The sequence below is a fragment of the Tachyglossus aculeatus genome, chromosome 2 (assembly GCF_015852505.1).
Source record: "Tachyglossus aculeatus isolate mTacAcu1 chromosome 2, mTacAcu1.pri, whole genome shotgun sequence".
NCBI lineage: Eukaryota > Metazoa > Chordata > Mammalia > Monotremata > Tachyglossidae > Tachyglossus > Tachyglossus aculeatus.
The window spans coordinates 120,484,142-120,510,554 of NC_052067.1; the positions used below are offsets into that span (position 1 = coordinate 120,484,142).

Genomic DNA, 26,413 nt, shown 5'->3' on the forward strand with positions numbered 1-26,413 from the left:
AAGTTTTTTACTTTCTTTTTATGTGGTTAAAGAGAAAGAGTCTGGCATATTGCACATAACTAACTTCTAGGTAATAAATTAGTAATTCAGCTAGAAGATAATTCCAAAATGCATCAACTTCATAGTGGCATTTTTGAATTTGTGACTTAAATCCTGGGAAGGGAATTAGATTTTGTGAAGAATTTACATCTAAAATGTAAAAGATACAACATAAAAGCACTAAGATGTTATAGATAACATTGTTCAAGTTCTATTTCTCAAAAACAAATTATCTAGACACATTAAAAAAGCATTACAGAAGTGTGTTGTTTTCTATTCAGAGCTCAGAGATTCCTTAAAGAATCAGAGTGAACTCCCTGAAATGTGAGGTCCACTAAAAGTGGGAAATAAATTAAGAAGAGGAAAATTATTAATTCTAAAAATAAAAAATGATTTTACATATTGAATATTTAAAATTGTATTTTTAAATGAATTTAATAGATGATTTTCCCCCAAACAGTATTCTTTTCTAAAGTAAAATGGTTTTCCATACAACATACAAATTATGTTGTACAGACAAAATGTAATGAATCATATTTTGCCACCTACTTGCTAGGCAGACCAGCCAGTTAAGGCATGATACACATGTAATTCACTGGACATTCTAAAATATGAGTGTAATGGGTGGCTTGCTTATTTGAAGTGAAAATCCACGGTCTAGCAAAGGCTGGACTAGGTGTAAGAAGTTATTGCTATTAAAGAACATTCTGTTGGAAGGGAAATAGTTGTGTGCCACAAAGTCATACCAGAATTGATTCACATAGTTACCAAGAAACAATAACTTCAAGAAATTTGTAAAAAGGGCTGGTTTATCAGAGAGCCATCAACAGTTTTCCACAAAAAAAAAATCAACACAAAGCCTCAACATTGTACAAAACAACTTTGGAAACTTTATTGTGTATTTTAACGTACATTTAGTTAAGGAACTTATCCTTATTATCATTAATTAAAAATAAATTTGAAAGAAATCCACAAACTAGTGTTTAAGCAAAGTTCAATACAGACTTTGAAGTCACAATATATACATTATTATGAGTGCAATAAGCTTTCAAATACATTAGGTATATATCTGTTTAAATAAATAATAGTACTTTTAATTGGACATGTGTGAGAGGCATACTATTTACATCAAAAATGTCTGTACAAAATATAGCAAAAAATGAAACAAACACAATTTGGATTTACAACTATTTCAATATTTTATGTATTTAATACGTATTTCAAATTATAGGATACAAAGGCTATAAGGGACAGTTTTTAGTTTCTCACTGTCCAACACTGCTTAAAAATATAGATTTTAAGATGCATTACTATACATGTTAGTGAACTCCCATTCACCCCAGTCACTACCACGGGGAAGAAAATATTCTATCTAGAATTACGGACAATATTCTCTTCTCTTTACAAACTATGCATATAACACATAGCAACAGTATCTCCTTCTATTTAAAACTACTGAAATGAATTACTTGATTCTTGATTAAATTTATTGTGTATATATATAAATATTAAACATATAGAATAATTTAACAACCATCAGTAAAGGGATGTTGTCATGGTAAAACCTCTAAAATAATTTTAAAACCAGCAATTACCATTTTCAACCTGGGGTGGGAAGCATTCTAACTTTTGATACTATGTTTATAAACAACATGTTTATACCGTATACTAGAAATTCCAAGAATCCACCTCATAGTTACAGAATAGGAGTGATATAATATTGGGTAACAATGCTTGAAGTGACAAGACACATCAAGTGTTCCACATTTGGTTACTCATACATTAATTATATCACAGGGAAACATCTTTGCAAAAGACCTTCATTCCATCCACATTTCAGCATCTTTCAGAGAATGCTCCTATGATAAACAATTACAAATACATTTTTGTAAACCCACAATACTCAGTGTTGGGAGGTGGCAAGAGCAAAACTGATGGGAAGCTATAAACAATTTTAAAAGTTGAAATTATTTTGAAAATGAATGTTTTATTTCTGTAACTGCTTTAACAGGCCTAGGATATAAGGAGGGAGGGGAGGTAAAGGGGGAACTATTATAACATTGGGAAAGCATAACTAAAAACTTGAGTAACATCAATTAAAAAGTTGCCCTTACACCTATACAATCAGTTTGAGGCATGGCAAAGGACTTTCCGGCTTTATATTCACTATGCCTAAGGTAAAAGCAATATGGAAAAAAGCTTGTGAACTGAAGTCATGTTTTAAATGCTATTAAGGATTTATGCAATATCAAATGGTAATTTTATACTTGACTTTTTTGAGAGAAAAAAGCCTGAAGAAGCCAGTTGGACTATAGTGCTCCTCTATAAAATGGCCTAGAACAAGACTGTGCTATCATATTTCAAGCACCCGTTCAGCACCTTGTGAATAGTAATTAGTTTATTTTTCATAAAAATACACAGGGCTCATAATTTGCAAAGATGTCAGCTTGATATCAGATTTACCCCGAGAATACACAACAAATGTGGATTTAATCTTTTTCTGAGTCTATAAACCTAGAGTGTCTGTTATTTCTCATTGCTAACCATAGTATCCTTCTTTCTTCAGCATCATTTAGATGGAAATGTCATCACGGCTATTAACATTCAGTTTATGTTAGAAATAAATGCAGTGACCTATAAAAAAATAGTAACAGTGCACTCCAGCCCACCTCAAGCACAATGATGTTTGTGTGCGTGAAGGGATAATTATTGGTAATAATAATATATTAAAAGTTTCATTTGGAAAGAAAAGGAAAAATCTGATTTTCTTTCTATTTAGAAACAGAGAAAATAAAAGCACATAATAGATTTATGTCTTCCGGACACACTGTCCTTAAAACTATAGCAATAATAAAAAAAGAGTAGTTACAGGTACATATACACGCACACATATAGATCTATATTCAGGTAATGTATTTTCCTCCCATGCTGTAGCTCGTTATGAGAATAATTGTGATAGATCATAAATACAATTTTTACCATTTTTGTTTTGCTTGAGGAACTGAGGGCTGGGTAACTTTTAATTAGCTTCTGCCTACCTCCACTTATTGGTGTCTCAAATAGGCAAAAGTATTCCTTAAAAACCTAAATACTATAGAAATTAATGGCCACTATATTTTTACTTACTGATTTACAGACTATGAATGACAGAATTAGCAAATCTCTTGCTAAACTACTAACCAAAATGTTTACCAGTGACATGACCTCCAGTCAACACTGTTGTTAAGTGCTTTTTATATTTTTCCAGTACATGACACTTGATCTCAGCCATCCAACAAATTAGTTTGCAAGTAGATTATTTCATTAATCATCAGTTATATTTTGGAGAGTTTCCCAACCTTTCACATACAATCAAACTGAATCTTGCTGGCAATTTTTTACTCTAGCAGCATCTTGAAAAGTTTAAGTTGTAAAGTGGTGTTATTTACCCGGATGGCCTTGAGCAAAATAAATGTATTTGCAGAAGCGTTACTGATTCTACTGTCATAATGCATTTTTAAATTACTGCCAATTTGTGGCAACAAACTATCACTGATGTAGGCAAATAAGAAAGACTCAAACCATAGTCATTACTGGATTAAAATTTTGTGAGAACATGACAGTGTAAAAACGTTTAAAACTGTTTACCCTTGCATTTTGTGTGCAAGTAATAGTTTACTAGGAAGCTAGAGCAAAGAATGATGGAACAGTGGTGATTCATTTCTCACTGCTTATTCATTCAATTATATTTATTGAGCTCTTACTGTATGCAGAGCACTGTAATAATAATAATAATAATAATAATGGCATTTTTTAAGTGCTTACTATGTGCAAAGCACTGTTCTAAGCACTGCACACTGTTCTAAGCGCTTATAATGAAGCAGGCCAAAATGATAAACATAAATTCTGACTTCTCAATCTTATATTGCATTGGTAGGGTGTACACAATAAAATTTATTTAATGTAGTAGATATAACTTTTTCTTTTTCTTTTAGTCTAAGTCCAACATGGAGCTAACGGGATTATTTCCCATTTCACAGATAAGGTAACTGAGGCAGAAAGAAGTTTGGTGACTTGCCCAGGGTCACACAGCAGACAACTGGGACTAGAATCCAGGTCCTTCTGATTCCCAGGCCCATGCTCTATGCACTAGGCCTCGCTGCTTCTCAATCTAGAACCAAAAAAACTAGTTCCAAAGCTAAACTGGTCCTTAGTTCACTCATTTTCAGAAACCCCTATAATCAACATATTAATGAGGTGGAACAGGCATGTTTACAGAAAAAAGCACGAATTCAATATTTAATAATAATACTCCTAAGGTACTAAAATGGATTTGTACTGGATACTTATTTAATATAGATTTTTTCATTACCTAAGAATTAAAAGTGTTGCAATTAGGTACTAAATAGTTTTTGAAACACATAATTAGGAGATAGAGATGAACATTGAAATTATTTTAAAATGTAGCATTTAAAGATTTGACTCTGATGACAAAAATTATTGAGTTGTACTTCCTAAGTGCTCAGTACTGTGCTCTGCACACAGTAAGCACTCAATAAATGCGATTGAATGAATGAATGAATGAACTGAGACATATTAAGGAATGTGGTTATTTGCATTCTGTTTATCTTTGCACACTTTTACTTGAATTCATGACTGCATATTTGCATAGTGCACAATCTCACAACAGAGGACAGGGTACAGACTACTTCTCGAGGCACAATTTTAAGCCTTATGTAGTAATAAGGGGAAGAAACATCAGAAGGGCTCTACTCTCCTCAAGAAAGACATTTTCAATGGTAAATCTACTGAATTTGGCTCCTGAAATGTCCATTTGGATCAGGCCTGCTTGTCCCAATCATAACCAATAGGCACACTGTCAGTACAAATTATCAGCCACATACAAGATATCAGGGCAAAACTAATTTTCTCTCGCAGGCATCTTGTCTGTGAAGCTTCCAAACAAAGCAGAATTTAGGCTGGTTTCAAGGAATCTAAAAGCTAAATCGACACATCACATTGGGGGACTTCATTTCCTTAATTCACATTAAGTTTTTGGTTTTCAGCTCCAACTGGGCACTCTATCACATGATTGTTACCTATTGTGAAACCAAAATCTTGGCATTTTTCCACCAGAATCTGTTAGGGAATACTTAAAATTTTGCTTTCAGAAATGTGATGGTTAAATATGAGAAAATTGCTAAATAGCACTACATTTATTTCCTATTATTTTGCAGAATTTAAATAGGCCTCAATTAAGATACACTCACACAATCTCAGAGTGAAATGAACACTACATCCTCTCTCTGGAAAAAGTTCTTATGCTTTTGGCTTTTTACTTGGAGGATAGTTTATGCTGTTGCCATTTCTATATTCAACGGATTTCCTATTTATTTGCTATTTCCTATTTATTTTGGTTTCTATTAAATCAAAATCCTAGAACTCTAAGTGTTCCAGTTCATGAAGGCTTAGTGTGTCTACTACACTATTCCAAAATTCTATGATTCGTCATCAAGTGATCCCTTTACAAAACAACTTTATTGCTAATTGATGGCACTAAGGCCTAAATTTGGCTATAATAATTTTTTAAAGCCAACTTTTCTGTCTCAGACTGATCATTAAGAGTTTTGATAATGAAATAAACAAGGCCTTAAAATCCCATGAGCCACTCACCAAAAAATACAGAATCAAAACACAAATGAGGAATATTTGACCCTCTAAAATTTTTGTCAATATTTTTGTCTTTCAGTTCCCATGTTAGTTTGAAGGGTGTCCTTTTTAATTCTTTAGGAATACAGTAGCCCTGATGTCTATATAGCAGTCATGAACCTGATTATATGTTACACATGCACTCTGCCTGCTAGACAAATGTGTTAACATACTATTCCACAAATCAATTTCATTTATCCATGGGCTTAGTGTACACTAACTCCAGAACACTCATCTGGTTAATTTTATTCTGAGGATGTACACCAAGAAAGTCTTTACAACATTTTCAACTAGAAAATTAGACTGAAATCTTAAGTGAATCTATTCAAACAAAAAGTCATAATTAAGACATCCTTTACTGACTGTATAGGCTAAATGTTTCCCTCGTCCTCTGTTTCAAGATTTCTTTCAGACTTCACATGTGGTTACTATATTTTAGCATATATAAAATTATGTTTCAGATATAAATGAGCCATTATGGAATTGGTAACATAAGCTTGGTTTATTTACATAACTGTGTAAAACAGCTGGCAGCTTTCTGTGATATTGAGTGGTATTGATTTAGGAAAACTCAATGTATAAAAGAAGGCTAAGATTTGGAACCATATTAAAATAGCATAAATCGTATTAATTGTTTGTTCTTCCAGAAGAGTGGATATTGTGAGCATTACAGAAAAGTTGGGGGAAGGCCCATGCTGATCTTAGCTGGCAAGTTTGTGCAGAGTTGGATGGTTGGTGGTACTTCTGACCCGTTCAGGAGCAGGGGCTGGAATAAAGATTTGAAAAGAAAGGAAAGCATCATTCTAGACTAATGGAAAAATGAGGCTTACTTGTCATTCTTTGCTTATACCACTTTTGTAACTGCTCTAGGTAACGGTAAGGCAAGTGAAAAAGTGAAAAAGAATCACAGACATATGCTAGAATTACTCTAAGCACGTCTCAGGATCACCAGAGTTTTGATCCTGACACAATGAATTAATCCAGTTGTAAAATTCAAATTTTCATTTGTATGTTTACGAAGAATCGACAGAGTAATATGCCTATAAAATATACAGATCATTAATTACTGAACTTATGTAAAGTATTTTACGATTATGTTATAATGAAATGGATGTTGTGCCTTTATAATGTGGCCCTAATTAATGTGACAGCAATCAATACATTGCAAACCAAAAATGCATTTAGTTTCTTCCTCTCCCAACAAGACTTTCTTTTCCAATCAGAATCTTCTATAATTGACCATTTCTAATGTACTGAATGAAGAATGTGATTTTTCTACTAACCCAATTAACTTTACCTACCACTTAGTACAATCCTTAGCACATAATAAGTGCTTAACAAATCCCACAATTATTTATTAAAGAAAGTTTTATTGTTATCTCGACTTAAAGCAGATTATGCATACTGGAGAGCTGGACTTTTTTTCCTAGAATGCAAAACTTCCTCAGGATCTCCATGCAGTTGGGAGAGGTAGTTGTGATTTGTTTCCAAATTAAAGGCAATAACTGTTTATGGGAAGAAAGATGGAGAAAGGCACTGATTAAAGGGTGTCTAAATGAACAGCAACTTTCTCCTTCTAAAGTAATAAATATGCACTTTATACCAAGTTTAATTGACTTGTCACTGAAAATATTGCACAGAGCTAACTAAAGTTATCTTAATAGATGATAAAAGAGGTAGGATTGAATGCTATAGTAACAGAATGATTTTAAAATATGCCCAGAATGCATATTTAAACTAAACTACACCTATATTGAACATAAAATATTCCACTAACATTTTGAGGAAAGTATTTAATATATTTTATGTATCTGCATACTTGAACCTATATAACAATATTCTTACATAACTAAAGTTTAAGATATCTCAAATAATCTGTGGTCAGGTAATTAGCTTAGAAGGAACTGTCATTTATTTTTCTAGGTACAGCTGATTTTTAGTGTGACACTAGACAACAGATTTGATTGAGCATATAAATTTTGATTCATTGAATTATTTCCAGACTAGATCTATAACAATGGTAGGCAAATAGCTTCTGCAATTGTCAATATAGGTAAGTTCATCTTTCCCAATCCTGTTAGAGATTGCTTTTACATTTTATTCCATTAATTTATCTGCATAATAGCCAATGCACTTATGTACAGCTGAGTAGGAATACAATCTGCATGATCCTGGATGTCCAATAAAATTCAAGTATATTTGATTTCCTATTTTATGTTTCTATGATATTCACCTGCACAGGTCATACACTTCTTATATCCATAGTTTCAGGAATACGGACTTTTTCACCATTAGTGTAATTCTTTTCATCGTATGGGAAAAATGCAACGGGAATGTTATTCTATTAAGTGCACGGAGAAATGTCCAGTCACTGTATGATGTTCAGTACAAAAAAATGTGAAAGTTATTTTTCATTGTTGATGCTATTATCTACAGTTACTTGGAGGGAATAACATATACGTTGTGGTATGCAGAAAGATACTGATTGATAGATAATACAGGAATAAATTTACAAATCTAATTAATCTAAATGGAGACCTAAAAAGGAGTCAAAAAATGGTGAGTGGAGTAGCTGTCATCTTATAAATGCCTTTCCAATTATCCATTCATTCATTCAATCATATTTATTGAGCACTTACTGTGTGCAGAGCACTGTACTTGGAAAGTAAAATTGGAAAGCACTTGGAAAGTAAAATTCGGCAACAGAGACAACCCCTACCCCAAAACGGACTCACAGTCCAGAATCAATCAATCAATCAATCAATCAATCGTATTTATTGAGCGCTTACTATGTGCAGAGCACTGTACTAAGCGCTTGGGAAGTACAAATTGGCATCACATAGAGACAGTCCCTACCCAACAGTGGGCTCACAGTCTAAAAGGGGGAGACAGAGAACAGAACCAAACATACCAACAAAATAAAATAAGTAGGATAGAAATGTACAAGTAAAATAAATAAATAGAGTAATAAATATGTACAACCATATATACATATATACAGGTGCTGTGGGGAAGGGAAGGAGGTAAGACGGGGGGATGGAGAGGGGGACGAGGGGGAGAGGAAAGAAGGGGCTCAGTCTGGGAAGGCCTCCTGGAGGAGAAGTGGAGAGACAGATGGCAAAACAAGTAGATAGGCATCAATAGCATCAATATAAATAAATAGAATTATAGATATATTCACACCACTAATAAAATAAATAATAAATACGTACATATGTATACAAGCCTGTGGGACGGGGAGTGGGGGTACTGCAGAGGGAGGGAGTCGGGGTGATGGGAAGGGGAGGAGGAAAGGAAAAAGCGGTGGACTCAGTCTGGGAAGGCTTCCTGGAGGAGGTGAGCTCTCAGTAGGGCTTTGAAGGGAGGAAGAGAGCTAGCTTGGTGGATGTGTGGAGGGAGGGCATTCCAGGCCAGGGGGAGGACGTGGGCCGGGGGTCGATGGTGGAACAGGCGAGAATGAGGTACAGTGAGGAGGTTAGCAGCAGAGGGTGCAGGCTGGGCTGCAGAAGGAGAGAAGGGAGGTGAGGTCAGAGGGGGCAAGGTGATGGAGAGCCTTGAAGCCGAGAGTGAGAAGTTTTTGCTTAATTCGTAGGTTGACAGGCAGCCCCTGGAGATTTTTGAGGAGGGGAGTGACATGCCCAGAGCGTTTCTATACAAAGATAATCCGGGCAGCAGAATGAAGAATAGACTGAAGCGGGAAGAGACAGGAGGATGGGAGATCAGAAAGGAGGTCGATGCAGAAATCCAGTCGGGATAGGACGACAGATTGAACCAGCAAGGTAGCGGTTTGGATAATAATTCATTCACTCATTCAGTCGTATTCATTGAGCGCTTACTGTGGGCAGAGCACTGTACTAAGTGCTTGGGAAATACAAGTTGGCAACATAGAGGGACGGTCCCTACCCAACAGTGGGCTCACACTCTAGAAGGGGGAGACAGACAACAAAACAAAACATATTAACAAAATAAAATAAATAGAATAGTAAATATGTACAAGTAAAATAGAGTAATAAATCTGTCCAAACATATATACAGGTGCTGTGGGGAGGGGAAGGAGGTAAGGTGGGGGGATGGGGGGGGAGGAGGGGGAGAGGAAGGAGGGGGCTCAGTCTGGGAAGGCCTCCTGGAGGACGTGAACTCTCAGTAGGGCTTTGAAGGGAACTAGGGGTTGGAAGGGAGAACCAATGGGAGGTGAGTGGTTGAGTCTAGCCCTGCATTGCTGTGTGACTTCAGGCCAGGTGCTTAACCTCTCTGGGACTCGGGTTATTAATAATAATAATGATGGCATTTATTAAGCGCTTACTGTTCTAAGCGCTGGGGTAGATACAGGGTAATCAAGTTGTCCCACGTGGGGCTCACAGACTTAATCCCCATTTTACAGATGAGGTAAATGAGGCAAAGAGAAGTTACGTGACTTGCCCAAAGTCACACAGCTGACAAGTGGCGGGGCCAGGACTGGCTCTGCCAATGGAGCCATTTCGATGGAGAGGAAAGAGCGGATCTTGGCGACGTTGTGGAGGTGAGACCGGCAGGTTTTGGTGATGGTTTGGATATGTGGGATAAATGAGGGAGCGATTATCATATAGCCAATCAGATTTCCCCAAATCACTTAACCCGTCTCTATACTGTAAACTCGTTGTGGGTAGGGAATGTTTCTACCAACTCTGTTGCATTTTGCTCTCCAGGACTAAGTACAGTGCTTTGTTCACAGTAAGCGCTCAATAAATACCACCGATTGACTAATTGATTGACTGATTGATTCTTGAGCTTGGGTCAAATTAAAGCCCTTATGAACATAAGATAAAGAGACATGTTATTCATTATACACATTATGCCATGCATACAGCATAAGTTGGTAATGTTGGGGTTGTCATTTTATGGAAGTACATCTACTTTGCGCAAACCTATAGTATTTTTCCTGGGAGACACATGGATCCCATCAAGATGCTCCAGGGTTTTGCATTTCCTCTCAGGTTTCCATGAACTCTGGTGCTATATCCCAGTTAAAATTAAAAAAAAGAAAGAAAAAAGAATAAGAAAGAAAAAGGCAACTGGAACTGCAGCATCGGAAAGTTCAACGTGAAATATTTTTAAAATGTCAAGGAAGTGTCTGGTATATGATGGGTACTGCAATCCAAGAATTAGCACGGCCAAGTACGGACCTGTGATTCTGCAGAACATGGGTTCTAATCCCGACTCAAGAACATGGGTTTTAATCCCGCCCCCACCACTTGTCTGTTGTGTGGCCTTGGGCAAGTCACTTAACTTCTCTGTGCCACATTTACCTCATCTGTAAAATGGGTATTAAGACTGTGAGCTCCAAGTAGGACAGGGAGAGCTCCAAGTAGGACAGGGACTGTGTCCAACCTAATTACCTTGTATCTACAACAGTACCTACTACAGTACCAGGCAGAACTTAACAAATACCACAATAATAATAATTACTATTATTACTGGACAGTAGACCTATCAGTTGAAAACCAGCTAAATTATTGAAAAGCTGAATAACTGGTGCTTAGTTGGATCTGCCAGAGATTGTCCTTAACAGTGACTTTGGTTACTTGAATTTTTCTGGTAATCAACTTAAATAGCCTTATTTATGCTGCTTAGACAAGAGTAAAAGACAAATCAATCAATGATATAAGTATCATTGTGCTTACTGTGTGCGAAGCACTGTACTAAGCCCTTTCTTTCTAGAATACATGGTTAGTCTTCACTTTACTATGTGCCTACTTTAGCTCCATAAAAAGGTAAAAATTTCATTTTAAGTATAGTATTGATAAAAGTAAAAGGCACTATTACCCTAACAATCACTAGTAATTTTTCTTAATATGAAAAATTTCTCCAGTTTACAAAGATGGTAAAAATTTCAAGAATAGGACCTGATAATTCTGCATCGTAAACTCAGAGTTAAATTCAAGTCAATACTATAAAAAAACTTCAAAACTATAATTGATATAATTCAAATACTAAGGTTATTAGATGATGACTAAATTTCCCCTTAAAAATGTTTACCTTGATAGTTGGAAAATTGTGTTGCAGAAACAACTGATACATCAGGAGCAATTGGTTAGTAATAAAATGATTTTTAGCCTATTCTTATCTTTGCATAAATATGATTTCCACCCAAAGTACAACAAATGATATAATAAGAGCTTTTCCATTTTTTTTCCTAAATTTTAACATAAGGAATGAAAGCTTACTTTCTGGGTAATAGGCTCATAGATAAAGAACATACTGCATCAGAACAGGACCTAAACTGGTATATTTAAAAAAGTAAAATTAATATTACAAAATCATGAGGCACTAGTATAATTATTTATAAAATAAATCCAAGATTCAAGGGGCTATTTTTTTTTCCTTTCTGCATGAAACAAAAAAAATTGTGCCACATTACTGGGAAATAATAGTAAAAAACCCCTTCAAATAGCAATTTTGTATAGTTTGTTTTGATTTTTAAAATACCAAATACACTTTCAAAATCAAAGATGAACTTTGAAAACATTTATTGGTGACATATTAAAGTTTTTTACAACCATCCTATTCAACATGAATCCTGTCTTTTGTAAACCTGGTGGTAATCTGTGAAGTGTTCACAACTCTTAATTTACTTTAATTCTTAATTTACTTTGAAATCATCCATAGTATGTACTGTTCAATAATTAATCAAATGCTGGAAAAAAAATCCAATTTCAACTGACTCAGTATAACTTAACCAAGAAACATGTGTCCCCTCCCATGTATTTATTTGAACAGATTTCATTTTTGTTTTTTTCTTTAAACCACTGTCTGTGGGTTAATCATAATTATTCCAAGTCTATAGCAGTTGGTTATGTCTTTAATAGTTTTGGTGCCATCTTGCAGATTTATTATAAAGCCTAATTACATGTTAAAATGGGGAATTATCCTGAAATCAAAATATGATACATTTTAAGCAAGGTAGAGTAGTTTCCAGGTGCAATATTTTATGGATTAATTTGAAAAGTTCTTGCAATGGAGTTCATACTAAAATGAGTGTCAAATTTGATTTCCAAATTTATCTGCTCCCCATAGTTTTTATTTTGTTTTGCTTCTCTCTCACTGATCACTAAGATCTTTGAAATATGCTTTTGAGTTAGCCTATATCAAAGTCATATTTTTGAATGGGCCTCTATTTAAAACTAATCTTGGGAAGGAATCATTCAAGTGTGATTCTGGATAAATTCAAGTAAGTGTATTTTTTCCTAAATCTAAAAAGCATAAATTCAAACTCTAGTATTCTTTCAATTTTCAGAACTATAGTATTTCATTACTCCTCTGGAAATGGAGGACCACCTATTAAAAAGATTTCCGTCAGATTGGAAAAATATTGCAGTGCATTCATTTAAATTTGGAGAAATCATCTGGGTAAGATGAAACAGGATGGATGTGTACCTGAATCCATTTATTGAGTGCTTTCTGTATGAGAGCACTGTACAAAACACTTGGGAGAGTACAATGTAACAAAATTCATAGACATGTTCCTTGCCCCCAACTTAGCTTAGTGCCTCCATGTACATCTCCATGGTGTAAAAGGTTCACTTTCTTTGGATCTAAGCATAAAACAAAAAAAAAATTCTTGGATGATAATTTCTAATTTTTCATGTAATTTCAGAAATATCAGTGTGGGCAAGAATACACACATGTGTTTTCAAGAAAAAGAGACTGACTACCTACATAAATGATCTGTTTTTCTTAATCAATCATTTATTGATAATGGATGTCTTTATTGTTTTATGAGATTATGAAGCACAGAGGCATAAACAATTTTTAGGTGATGATATCATTACTAAAGTACTATATTATCAATTTAGTTTTACATTAACATCTCTAGTATCAGCAGTTATATAAAAACTTATGATTAAAACTTTTAAATTACAAACTGTGACCTACTAATACTGAGGCAACATGTTGGGAACCGTTGTCCTATAAATGTCATGAAGGAAGTCTGGTGTTGTAATAAGTATCCCGCTGTTGGGTAGGGATTGTCTCTATTTGTTACTGAATTATACTTTCCAAATGCTTAGTACAGTGCTCTGCACACAGTAAGCGCTCAATACGACTGAATGAATGAATGAATAAAGCTACATGCATACACATGACCATCATTCATTCAATCGTATTTATTGAGTGCTTACAATGTGCAGAGCACTGTACTACGCGCTTGGGAAGTACAAGTTGGCAACATATAGAGACGGTCCCTACCCAACAACGGGCTCACAGTCTAGAAGGAGAAGACAGACAACAAAAGAAAACATATTAACAAAATAAAATAAATAGAATAAATATCTACAAGTAAAATAGAGTAATAAATATGTACAAACATATATACATATATGCAGGTGCTGTGTGGAGGGAAGGAGGTAAGGCGGGGGGGATGGGGAGGGGGAGGAGAGAGAGAGGAAGGAGGGGGCTTAGTCTGGGAAGGCCTCCTAGAGGAGGTGAGCTCTCAGTAGGGCTTTGAAGGGAGGAAGAGAGCTAGCTTGGCGGATTTGGGGAGGGAGGGCATTCCAGGCCAGGGGGAGGACGTGGACAGGCGAGAACGGGCCCAGTGAGGAGATTTGAGGCAGAGGAGTGGAGGGTGTGGGCTGGGTTGTAGAAGGAGAGAAGGGAGGTGAGTTAGGAGGGGGCGAGGTGATGGAGAGCCTTGAAGCCCAGGGTGAGGAGTTTTTGCCTGATGTGTAGGTTGACTGGTAGCCACTGGAGATTTTTGAGGAGGGGAGGAACATGCCCAGAGCGTTTCTGCACAGAGACAATCCGGACAACGGTGTGAAGTATGGATTTAAGTGGGGAGAGACACGAGGATGGGAGATCGGAGAGGAGGCCGAGACATCACACTGTACACAAAAATTACATTAGTATAATAACAATAACGGCATTTGTTAAGCGCTTACTATATGCAAAGCACTGTACTAAGCACTGGGGAGGATATAAGGTGATCAGGTTGTCCCACGTGGGGCTCACAGTCTTAATCTCCATTTTACAGCTGAGGTAACTGAGGCACAGGGAAGTTAAGTGACTTGCCTAAAGTCACACAGCTGACAATTGGCGGGGCTGGGATTTGAACCCATGAACTCTAACTCCCAAGCCCATGCTCCTTCCACTGAGCCACGCTGCTTCTCCAGTATATACTATTAATATTCCAGTTGATATAATGGGAAAATAACTTTTAGAGCAAGATCCAAATTTTGGTGCCAGTAATGTCATCTGTCCCAAAACACTATAGAAACTAGCCTGAATATAAAGGAAAATCATATGAATTATGCTGTTATTGTATTGTATTAATTTCATTTTTAATATAGCAAATACAAATAATATAACTATTCAAAGATTGCCTATAAAATATTAATACATATGGTTCAATTTTGAAACCAGTCAAGCTGGCTGTACTTCTACCTATTTAGCTTTTATAGTTTGAATTGGCAGATACTCAGAATTAAGATAAACCAGGAACATTTGAACTAGTTTCATTCCACCAGAGATTCTATTAGTTCAATATATCTACTCTCCAGTGAATGAAATAAATAGAAGCTAGTTCTAATATGTATCAAATATCTCCTGCTGCTTAAGTATGATTTTTAAAATGGCATTTAATGCTTAGTATGTGTCAGACACTGTACTAAGCACTGGTGTAGATAAAAGGTAAGCAGATTGGATACAGTACATGTCCCACATGAACCTTACAGATGAGGCAACTGAGGCACAAACATGTTAACTGACTTGCCCAAGGTCACACAACAGACACGAGGCAGAACCAGGGGTAGAACCCAGGTCCTTCTGACTCTACTAAACCATGCTGCTTCTCTATAAGGACTTGATTTCTTGTATGCAGCTTTGCAATAGGACTGATGTGTAAAGCAAAAATCCTCAGATGGGTAGAGTATCTGTGAGTGAAAGAGCAAGTAAATGCTAAGAAATGGGGGTGAAAAAGCTAATTGAGGATATACTCAGAATGAAACGAGATAGAGAAAATAATTCATTGAAACAGTAATCTTGTCTACATCATTCTTCCCAGGTGACCAGGATGTTAAGAACAGAAAATCTTTAAAACTGATTTCTCCATCAAGAGAAACTAATGTGAATAACATAGCTTATCAATCAGTTTTACATTAATAAAAACATGTCACTGTAGATGACTACTTAGCATATACTGTAGAGAAATAAAATTCACAAGTAGCATTTAAAATGATAAAAGAATAAAAATCCAATTAAAATGTTGCAAAATATTTACCAATACTGGAAAATACATATACAACCAGAGTTTCATTCAATAACAAAAGGGACATAGTATAAGGAGACTAATAATAATAGTAATAATAATAATGATAATAATAATGGTATTTGTTAAGCACTTTGTATGTGCCAGGCACTGTAGTAAGCACTGGGGTGGATACAAGGAAATCAGGGTGGACATAGATCCTTGTCCCACACGGGGCTCACAGTCCCAATCCCCATTTTACAGATGAGGTAAATGAGGCACAGAGAAGTTAAGTTACTTGTCCAAGGTCACACAGCAGAAAATTGGCAGAGCTGGGATTAGAACCCATGACTTTCTTGACACCCAGGCCCGTGCTTCATACCACTACATGTTAACTTTGAGCAATCAAGTCCTTGATGATACTGGCTGCAAAAATTGAAAGAATTTGTGCTATCCATGCAAGCTTATCTGTTATGCGGCTTCTTGAATGCAATATTGTAGAATAATATATACATATATATGTATATATATATATACATATATATATATATATATTAGAGTTTTTCATGGCAAACAAGTTTCACTGTCAAACATTTTGGACATTGTTTAATATTAATGGCATAAACAATGAAGGTACTCCCATACTCTGTTAGGGCAGAAATAAATTAAGTTCTCCAGATCTTCAGTGTCCACTTAATGGGTTGCATTTAGATTCTTTGATTGTTATGGTTCAAATTGCCACCCACGTTGGGTCTAACAGTTAATCATTCATCAGTAAGCAGCACTTCATACTTCATATTTGGGACTGATACAAATTCTTTTAGATGAATGGTAGCTGAAAAAACAGATGGTGCTTTGATAGCACAAACTCTTTCAGTTCTTGCTGCCAATATCATCAAGGAATTGATTGCCTTAAGTTAACACGTAGTGGTATGAAGCACTGATTTGAATTATCTGCTTATGCCATTGAAATGCCTAAGTGGTATCATATTTAAACCTAATCAATGCATTTGTGGCATTACAACAGAAGTCCTTTCTGCAGAAGATCTTGTTGGTGAGAATGAAATGAAAATGAATCCCTGTGAACAGAAAATCATTATACCGTAACCAAATTGTTTCTACTATTACCAGGTCAATATATTTTTTGAGGGTTGTAAAGTCTGTGACTGTTTGTTTCATTAGAACCAAGGTCATCTTATCTAGCTTATCAGTGCTGTTACACAACTTCATGAAGTGACACAAAGAAGTGCAGAAGTGCTAACTATTAGCATCCTATACACCTTAAATGTCTGTCTTTATTGTTATCATTGTATGTAGTTACAAAAGCAAATTTTATTCATTTTGCATAAGAAAACCCATTAATAAATTACAACAGAGAATACTGCTCTGGGCTACTGAAGATTTGGGACCAACAAAGATATTCCACAGATGGAAAGAAGCTTGGCCACTTAAGCTTGCCTTAAACATGGCAGATAAAACAGGTTACTTTCAAGGAAAAAAATGATACTGCGATGACAGGTTATTTTATATACTGTCCTGGATAAGTTTGGAACAGAGGCAAACCCATGCACTAAATTGTGATGTAAATGTGATAAACATAAACAGTGAAGACACATGGTTTATGCAGGTCAATGTTTAAGAGCTGCCTCACATAATGAGGCTTTTTGTGAAGTCTTTTCCAATAGAAGCTGTTTCATGGCAAAAATAGATGGCACAGGAGGATATCTAACTCACTTCTGGGCTAAATTTCTTTTGTTCCATTTATCATGTGCAGTTTTACAAAGAGATTCCTGTACCTGCATATTCAAGAAGTCCAAACAGAGCTACAGATTTACCACAATCAATGGTTGGCTTTTCAAGACAAGTTTTACTAAAAATGTTTATGTGTTTATTTAAGGTATTATTCAGGTTTTAGTTTCTGAATGTTTCTGAATTTTTTGAAATATACTCAGAAATGGCAAGCAATATTTTCTGCCATTCTACTCCATGGAATATTTTTGGTGTGTTCTAAAGCAATCATCCATCCCAAATCACTGCAAGACCCTGGACTGTGTATTTCACAACTTATTTGTAATGCATTTCAAACTTTTAAAAAATTGGATGCAACCATTTATAATAGAGGCCCTTATTTTTTCTTTTCCCACTCTCCTCTGTGCGACCTTACATTTGCATGCTTTATGCACCCCTCCCAAGACACTTATGTACATGAGCGTAATTCATTTATTTATCTATTTATAATAATGTCTATCTCCCCTCTAGACAGTAAGCTCTTTGTGGGCAGGAAATGTGCCTACCATCTCTGTTATATTGTACTCTCCCAAGCACTTAGTACAGTGCTCTGCACTAAGTGCTCACTGAATATGATTGATTGGTTGACATACAACAGAATTACATTATAAATTCCAGAGTGAGCTAAGATTTTCAGTATGCTAATGCCAAGTCTTCCAAAACCCATAAGATTTCCATCTTATTTCAGTTACAGGACTCTGGTAAAATTTTATCACAAAACCACTCACAATTTGGTCTCCCATACACAAGAGAAGAAAAGACTAGAACTTGTGTAGCCTGGATAATGCTTCAAAGCCTTGCCTGATCTGAATTGAGTAGCTCCATTACTGTATGGCTAATCTGTCATATATGTACTCTGACCCTCCTCAATTTCAGGCACCTCCAAAATTTGTACCATTTTAAAGAAATCAGAAATAAAATTCCTAAAGCTGCATTTCATATCAATGCAAGGGAAAAGGCTGGTATTACTCCTTTTTTAAATCAGGACTCAAAATAGAAGGTCTATCTAAAACTCAGCTGTTAAAATCATGTGGCTCCATTTTATTTTTATTGCACATTTCCTATACGCTTATGGAAGGTTCACCCTAACTCATATGGAAAATGTGCCATATCATCCTCTCCTGGAATCAAACCAGAATCCCAAATGTCTTCACTAATACATTTATTTTTGACGGAGAAAAATAATCTCTATGAAGGAAAGCACACGATTTATGTGGTCAAAAAAGAAACATCTAGAGTAATGTGCACAGGAAGAGATACATGCAAGCATCGGCTGAATGGCATTCCTCACAACATTTTCAATTGAAGCTTAAAGACCGAAATACTCTACAATCCATTAGTTTCTCAGTACACCCTGCAAGGGATTAAAGTATTTCTTAATCAAATGCTAAAGCACAGGGGAAGGCCAGATCTCGGATATTAGCAAAGCCGGGTAATACTGAAATGTAGAGATGTTCAGACAGTAATGAATACTGTGTAAGAAGAGTTAAAACCCAAGATTTTTCATGAAATTCATGGACTACGACTTGAAACTATCATTTTGACAGTTCAGAGATTTGAAAAACCATATTTAGTTATTTTGGGGAAACTGTACAAAACAACTGCCTAGTCAAACACTTATTTTCTTTTGATTTTGTTGTTCAGTTACTTCCACAATGAGTAGTAAAGAAGAAATACAATAGGGGAGTTATAGCTCTCTTTAAAGGCATGGGCCTTTTTACCTTCCTGAATCATGTCTGCTAGGCAGTCCACACAACTGTGCTCTTCCCTTTAAATGTAATATGTTGAATTTTGTGCTTCGGTACCTGAATTCTGCATACAGGAAAATCGAAACAAGTCCTCACATATCATTCACATAAAGAGATGAATGAAGTATGCTCCCACCTCTAAATGCCCTGCGGTGATTCACTGAAGCTAGAAAAACCTGATAATATAACCAAATTTACAGGAATGTCTCCTAATCAATCAACCATGCTTTTTGAGCACCCAATGTGCGCAGAGCACTGTAATAAGTGCTGGAGAGAGTACAATGTAACTGCGTTGGTAGACAAACATAAAAATAATAGTATGATTAATTCTTATTGTTAATAGCTATCTTCACAACTAGGGGAGGCCATACTTTAATTATGCATATGAGTGTTTGAGTAATCTTAATTTGGGGGAGAAAATATGGAAAAAAACAAAAACAAAATGCCAGTCATGATAATATAACTTGTTTTATTCTGGGCTTCTGATGCCTGACAGTTGAGTGGTTTTATAGCAAACAGAAGCAAAAGCAAGGATACTTTTCAAAATGAAGTGTTGACAGATTAAGCAGTTTCCTGAATAAAAACTGTTGAAATCGCAAATAAAAACGTGTATCTGGTATTTTAGAAGTGATATTACATTTTAGCAAATAAAACTTCCTTTTATAAAGATCACAATTTGGGAGGGGGGCGGTTAGTTTATAACAAAAATTCTATTGTAACCTTATTACTGTTATGAAATCTAACTGCTGCTGTTCTGGATGTTTAAAACTAAACTAAGATTTCACTTTCTGGCAAGTATGATAACATCCTGAAGGAAGGTATTTTAAATGGATTTGTATTTTACAGACTAGAAAATGTAAACTCACTTAAAACAGACTAACTTGTTGAGTCCTTAAAAACAAAGAGTTAAGATATCATATATCATATGAAGTTTATCTTAAGGTCTTGTCCATTTACATACTAGACAGCGAAAGAGTATTAATAATGATAGAATCTCATGAATATAATAATGGATACAGTGCGGCATACATCCAAATTCACAGAAACCCAACTCCACTATGTTGTGCAAAAAGTATTATAATTTCTTCCAATTGAGAAGTGCTTTCCAAATTTAAAGATACACATTTTTTAACCTAAATACTCTCAATCATATCTAGGAAGACAAAATGAAATGGAGAGATTATTGAATTAGGATAGCTTTGACTTCGATCACACTGAGATCTGAATTGATTGCAGAGGAAAAATGCCTGTATTTACAGAATGCCTATCAAATGCAGCACATGGAATTAGGAATTCAGGTACATGGTTCCTGCCCTTTCAGAATTTACACATAATGAGTAGGCATAGATATTTTCTTGAGAATATGCAAGCATTTACTTGAAAAGTGCTGGTGCAGTAACATACACTGCCCTAATCCACTAGAGAATTACTTTACTCCTCTTTACTTTGGTCATCAGTGTGTGTTTGTGCACCAAAAGGCAGATAATACACCGGAAAAGTATTTGAAATAAACTGTATGTTTGGGGAATATAAGGACACTCATTTAAATGTTTTTACTAGTTTCCATCTAAAAGTATAAAAACAAAATAATCAAATGAGAAGAAAAAGAACACCACTCTATGACTGAATTTTCACAATAACTCACCTGACTGGCTTTAGTAATAAGTTGGACAATCTAGGAAGAGTGTTAACTTTTTCAAATCCGGGGGAGATACCTTACTATATATCCTTGTATACCTTATGTATTTACCCATAACATCATAATAATAATAATAATGGTGGTATTTGTTAAGTGTTTACTACGTGATAAAACACTGTTCTAAGCGCTGGGGGGAATACAAGGTGATCAGGGTGTCCCACTTGGGGCTCACAGTCTTAATCCCCATTTTACAGATGAGGTAACTGAGGCACTGAGAAGTTAAGTAGCTTGCCCAAGGTCACACAGCTGACAAGTGGCAGAGCTGGGATTTGAACCCATGATCTCTGAATCCCAAGCCCACGTTCTTTCCCCTGAGCCAGTGTGCCTGCCATTGTGGTGTTCAAGAAGTAATTTTCAGTTACTCTGCATCTCATTACAAAATGGAGTAATTTTCAATCTAATTATATCTGTATTGATTATATGGAAATCTCTTTCTTGGCTGAAGATAAAGTGTATGAAGAGTCAGCTGGACTGGGGATCTAGAGTCTTTCCCTTCCCTTTCCCACTGATAACCACAAGGAAAACAAGCCTAAACTATAAAGTCGATTCCCTGAAAATTAGTTGCCTAAGGTGTAAGAACCTATCTAACACTACAGTGCAGTGACAAACCCAGTGGAGGAGGAGGAGGACAACAGTCAGGAACTCAAAGAGTTTTCTTACGATTAATTATCATAGCCTATGAAAGTCACATTCAAATAAGACAAGTTGACTTCATTGAAAACAGAAGCAATTCATTTTTTTGATGACAAGAACAAGGTAAAATGCCACAAAAACTCAATCATGGCATGCAATATGTTTACAGTAAAAAGTTTTTTTTAAGAATCTCATTTCAAATGAAGTTGTAATTAACCCGGAATACTTATATTTTAAATACATTTTAAAAAATGTTTTCACCCTTCTCTGTTCTTAATAAATTACTATATATATATATATATATATACATATATATATATGAAAGCATATGTATATAAATTATATATGTATAATAACTAATATTTATATATGCTTTTTTAAATCTCTGTGGCAGAATAACAGAGACATACAACAACTGGGGTGGTGTAATAGCCAATATTCAGATAGGCCTCTAAAATGTTAGCAGCACCATTTAAATATCAAGAAATGGCACTGGTGAATAGGTGGGAGATACCTCTTTGTTTTATCTTAATTCAATGTGAGTATGAATATGAACATCTTTACTCAAGTAATGGCCCAAATTATGATTGTACCCCAGGGCATGATTCAGAGTAACATTGTACAAGAGGGCAGTAATGGAAATTAAAGTTATTTACTATAGAGCGCTAAGTGTATTCTCTAAAAATGATCTGCATATTGATTGAGTTGGGAGATCCAACTGAATCTTCCTCACCAATTATTTTATCTTCTATCAAAAGCTGACAATCCAATGTCTTGAAAAAAGGCTACTTTGGGCACCATCCTGTTCATGTACATTTATTTTACATCAGTAATTGGATTTGACTTTTTCTCTATTCTAATAAATTATTATAAGATATCTGTTACATTTAGCAACTGATGTTGCTGCACTTCAGCAACGGATAGATTGAACTTTAAATAAGTGTGACATGAAATGGACGTTACAGCCTATGGAGTGATCGACGCTTTTTGTCATGAACCTGATTAAGAAGTAGATTATCCACATGCAGAGATTATGTGTATACACCTGCATGCTTTAATACTATAATTATTCTTGTTTATAAAATACCTTTTTTGAAATGTTCACTGAAATGAACATAACGTATATAAACACAAACGCCGGATAGATTCACAAATAGGATCCTAAACTGGGATAGCTTAAAAAGTCAAATTTTATTTTACATTTTTCACCTTTAAAATGTAACATGTTTGCATTTCTGTGGCAAATAAAACTTCGGCGGCATTCACACAGGTAGAGCACATGCTTAATACTTGTCAGATGTAAATAGGTCACTGTTTTCATGTCTTTAACATCTGTTGTTTGTATCCAAGAAAGCACACAAGGGTAAAGAAAATTAATTCCCCAATTGCTGTCAACTAAGTTAGGGAGCAGCAATAAACAGCTTACTGTAAAGCCTCTAGCTACAACAAAATTGCTATCAATAAAGTGTGGCTGATAGGGTTTTGCAATGCTAGGACAATTTTGGATATTTTGGAAGTCAAAATCTGAAAGAGAAACGGATGTTTTCCCTCCCTATATTCAAAAATAGGATAGTATAATCTTATAGCATCACATTATTAGGAGATTGTATGTCTCCTGCATCTATGTAAAATCGTCCTCACTTCTCCGGAGATTTATTCTTCATATTTAGGACATAGAAACCATGTAGCAACATTGAAAAGGTAAAACAGGAAACAAACTTCCCATGGCAACTTAACTCATTACAGAAACATACATTCAGAAGTGATATTAATTTCTATTACCTGAATGTATAAAATATTTCTGATTAAGGTTTATGATTTTCAATCTGAGTTTTTTTTTAGTAGAAGTAAGTAATAGTATCGCTAAATTCTAATAAGATTTATTTTTCTTATAATGATTATACATTAAGGGATACAGCATTTTGGAAGTTTGTGAAACTGATCTTCGCCATGAAAAAATGATGAAATGACTTTCATACAAATTTTTTTGCATATAAAGTGAAAGGGAACATGAAAATGTTGAACACTTTCTATAGTATCCGGGTAGTTCAACCTGGAAAACAATAAGATGACAGTATAGCTAAATCTACCATTTAAAGACCAATATTATTTTGGAGTTTCACCAATGTTATATGACCCCTGGCTAATCTGCTACCTGAATAGAGAAATCAAGTATTACTTTACTGACTGATCACTGGCACTCCTATTTTAAATACTCCAAGAGTTTTCTACTAAAGCCACTCCATGAATTGTTCAATATCAACACAGAAGAACCTCTGTTCTTCTTTAAACTATTATTCTCGAAGTGATAGAGAGCATTCCAGCTGTCCAACCCCCATGACAGAAGCTCATGTCTGACTGGTTATCAATTTCCCCTGCAGTTACAGTATACAGGTCCAAGTTAAACATATCTCTAAGGATGAAAAAGCAACCTGAAAATGACTACATATTTAGCACTTTATTTTCTGTTAAACACCTCTTTGGATTAAAAGTATAAATTACCAATATTTAAATAAGGTTGCCCCAACTTGATATCTCTCTATATGCCCTAACCCTCTACTCAGCATTTCAATTATCCTCTCATAATGTAAAAACAAAACCTTCTCCACAAAGTGGAAGATCCTTTGCAGATCTTAATCATAATTACATGATAAAGAGAAGTGCATTTTTTAAACACAAATGAATACAATGAAAGAAAATAGCACGGAATATATAGCAAGGAAATATATAGGGGAAGTGACTGCATTATGAGTCAAATGAACCCCAATCTTGTATTTGCACGATATGACCATGGAATGCATATTCTAGAGACACCACTGTGGGAGAGTAAAAACTGTTAAACTTGCAGTTACACCATGAACTTGAGAATTAATGTGGCACAATAAGAACATTCTTCTGTCAGTTTCAACACACTTATCTGGCAGAAAACGTTATGTTGGCAGAATACTTATTCCTTAAATCAGTCATATATCAGAAAATGAATTATAAAAACGTTAATACATTTGAAAGAAGGCTATGATTTAAATTTTACATAATCAAAGCCATCGACATTTGATCTTCATGAAGTAATTCCAAATTATAAATCAACACATGTATGTTGATTATAAAGTCTTAGCATTAATTAAAAGCATGTCATATTAAAATAGTTTGTTTTCTTTTCTTCACAAGTCTGGAAAATGTTTAATTTGATTAGAAAAATCCGATAGGCTAAAATGAGGGCATGTACCAACCCCCAAATCTCAGTCTTAATCTAAACTTCCTGCAACTCTCCCCTATTCCGAAACTTTTAATCATCAACGTTTTCTGAACTTTAGGTACACAAACCACTGAATTTCAAGTGGCTAACACCAACCGTTTGAAGTTTTGAAAGTTTGTAACTTTAAAATATTATGAATAATTCTTTTGTGTGTGTGCGTGCGTGTATAAGTAGGCACAGTTCCCTAAATTTCAACTGGAAAGTCTTACGTACACTGAGTGTTTAGGAGTATTTCCCTGAATTGACTTTGAGTCTCAAGGGCTTGTTTTCAACGTAATGACATATTGCTGTGAGACCTCTTGGTCTTTCCAGAATCAACAGCATTAGTAGAGGGTCATATTGGTACTGGGGAAGATTAATGCAATGACTTTAGTCTAAAATTGGTGACTACTAATTCCTTTCACCAATAATATTCGCTAGCAATATAAGTTTCAATCTGTCTTTCCTGATATTTTGCGAACACCTAATAATTTCAAATAAGCCACGATGAAGAGAATAGTCCCATAATCTTATGAACTTCCCAGCCAAAGCCTAGAAAGGCTATATTCAATGGCAGCTAAGCACTAAGGAGCAAACACACAAACTTAAATACTGGTCGCTACAGTACAACAAACATTAAATAAAAGGATTCTTTGGCTGTAACACCAGTTTAGTCCTTCCCTCCCCCCATCTTCAAGCTACTGCAGGATTGGCATTTGGCCAAGGGGAGCGACACAGTACCTCAGTGCCATCTACAGGCTCTTATTGACATTCTAATTTAGTGGCAACAGACAAGCATCACCGAAATAAATTAGACAGAGCTGCATTTAAATCTTTATTAACAAGGAATTATTCGACCTAAGAAAAACTAGTGCCGGGTCTGGTTGAACTACGAGCTTCTCAGCCTTTTAATCTCCCTTCATGTGGCATATTTCACAGTTTAAAATGAGCTCTGGCAAATCACGTATGCATTTACTAGATGAAAAATATTTACAAAGGGAGATGTTTTTTCTGCATATTTCACGTGATTCGAGCGAGTGCGTTCCTTCGTTAAGTATACTTTGGTCATTTCCCAAAATACTCAAAACCTGTCTATTTTATACCCACTTTACTATTTTACAAGAAAGCAATTTGAAATCAAAACAGAGGAAGACTTTCCGTATGGCTTAGTTATATTCTACCAACAATCAGATGCTTCACAATTCGAGTACATATGAAACTCTGCTATCTTGGTAAGGTTAAAAAAAAAACTACCCCTTTAGCAACTGAAACATTGAGAACACTCCATACATAGACAAACCTTCGAAAAGTCATTTATCGCTTGACATTTGAAGGTGCTTTTCAGATCCAGAAACACTTAAATCTTG

General features: G+C 35.2%; 1 protein-coding gene across 11 annotated transcripts in view; it reads right to left on the reverse strand.

The window, feature by feature from the left end:
- PCDH9 (protocadherin 9) overlaps nucleotides 1-26,413 on the reverse strand; it is a 1,202,247-nt gene that overhangs the window by 1,170,457 nt on the left and 5,377 nt on the right. Inside the window, exon 3 of one of the 11 annotated variants that reach the window (XM_038760943.1) lies at nucleotides 3,830-6,493. The exons of the other annotated variants lie outside the window; for them this stretch is intronic. Within the exon in view, the coding sequence (XP_038616871.1) occupies nucleotides 6,395-6,493 (99 nt within the window). The 3' untranslated portion in view covers nucleotides 3,830-6,394. Of the gene's footprint in view, nucleotides 1-3,829; nucleotides 6,494-26,413 lie in introns of those variants that run through there. 11 annotated transcript variants of the gene reach the window in all.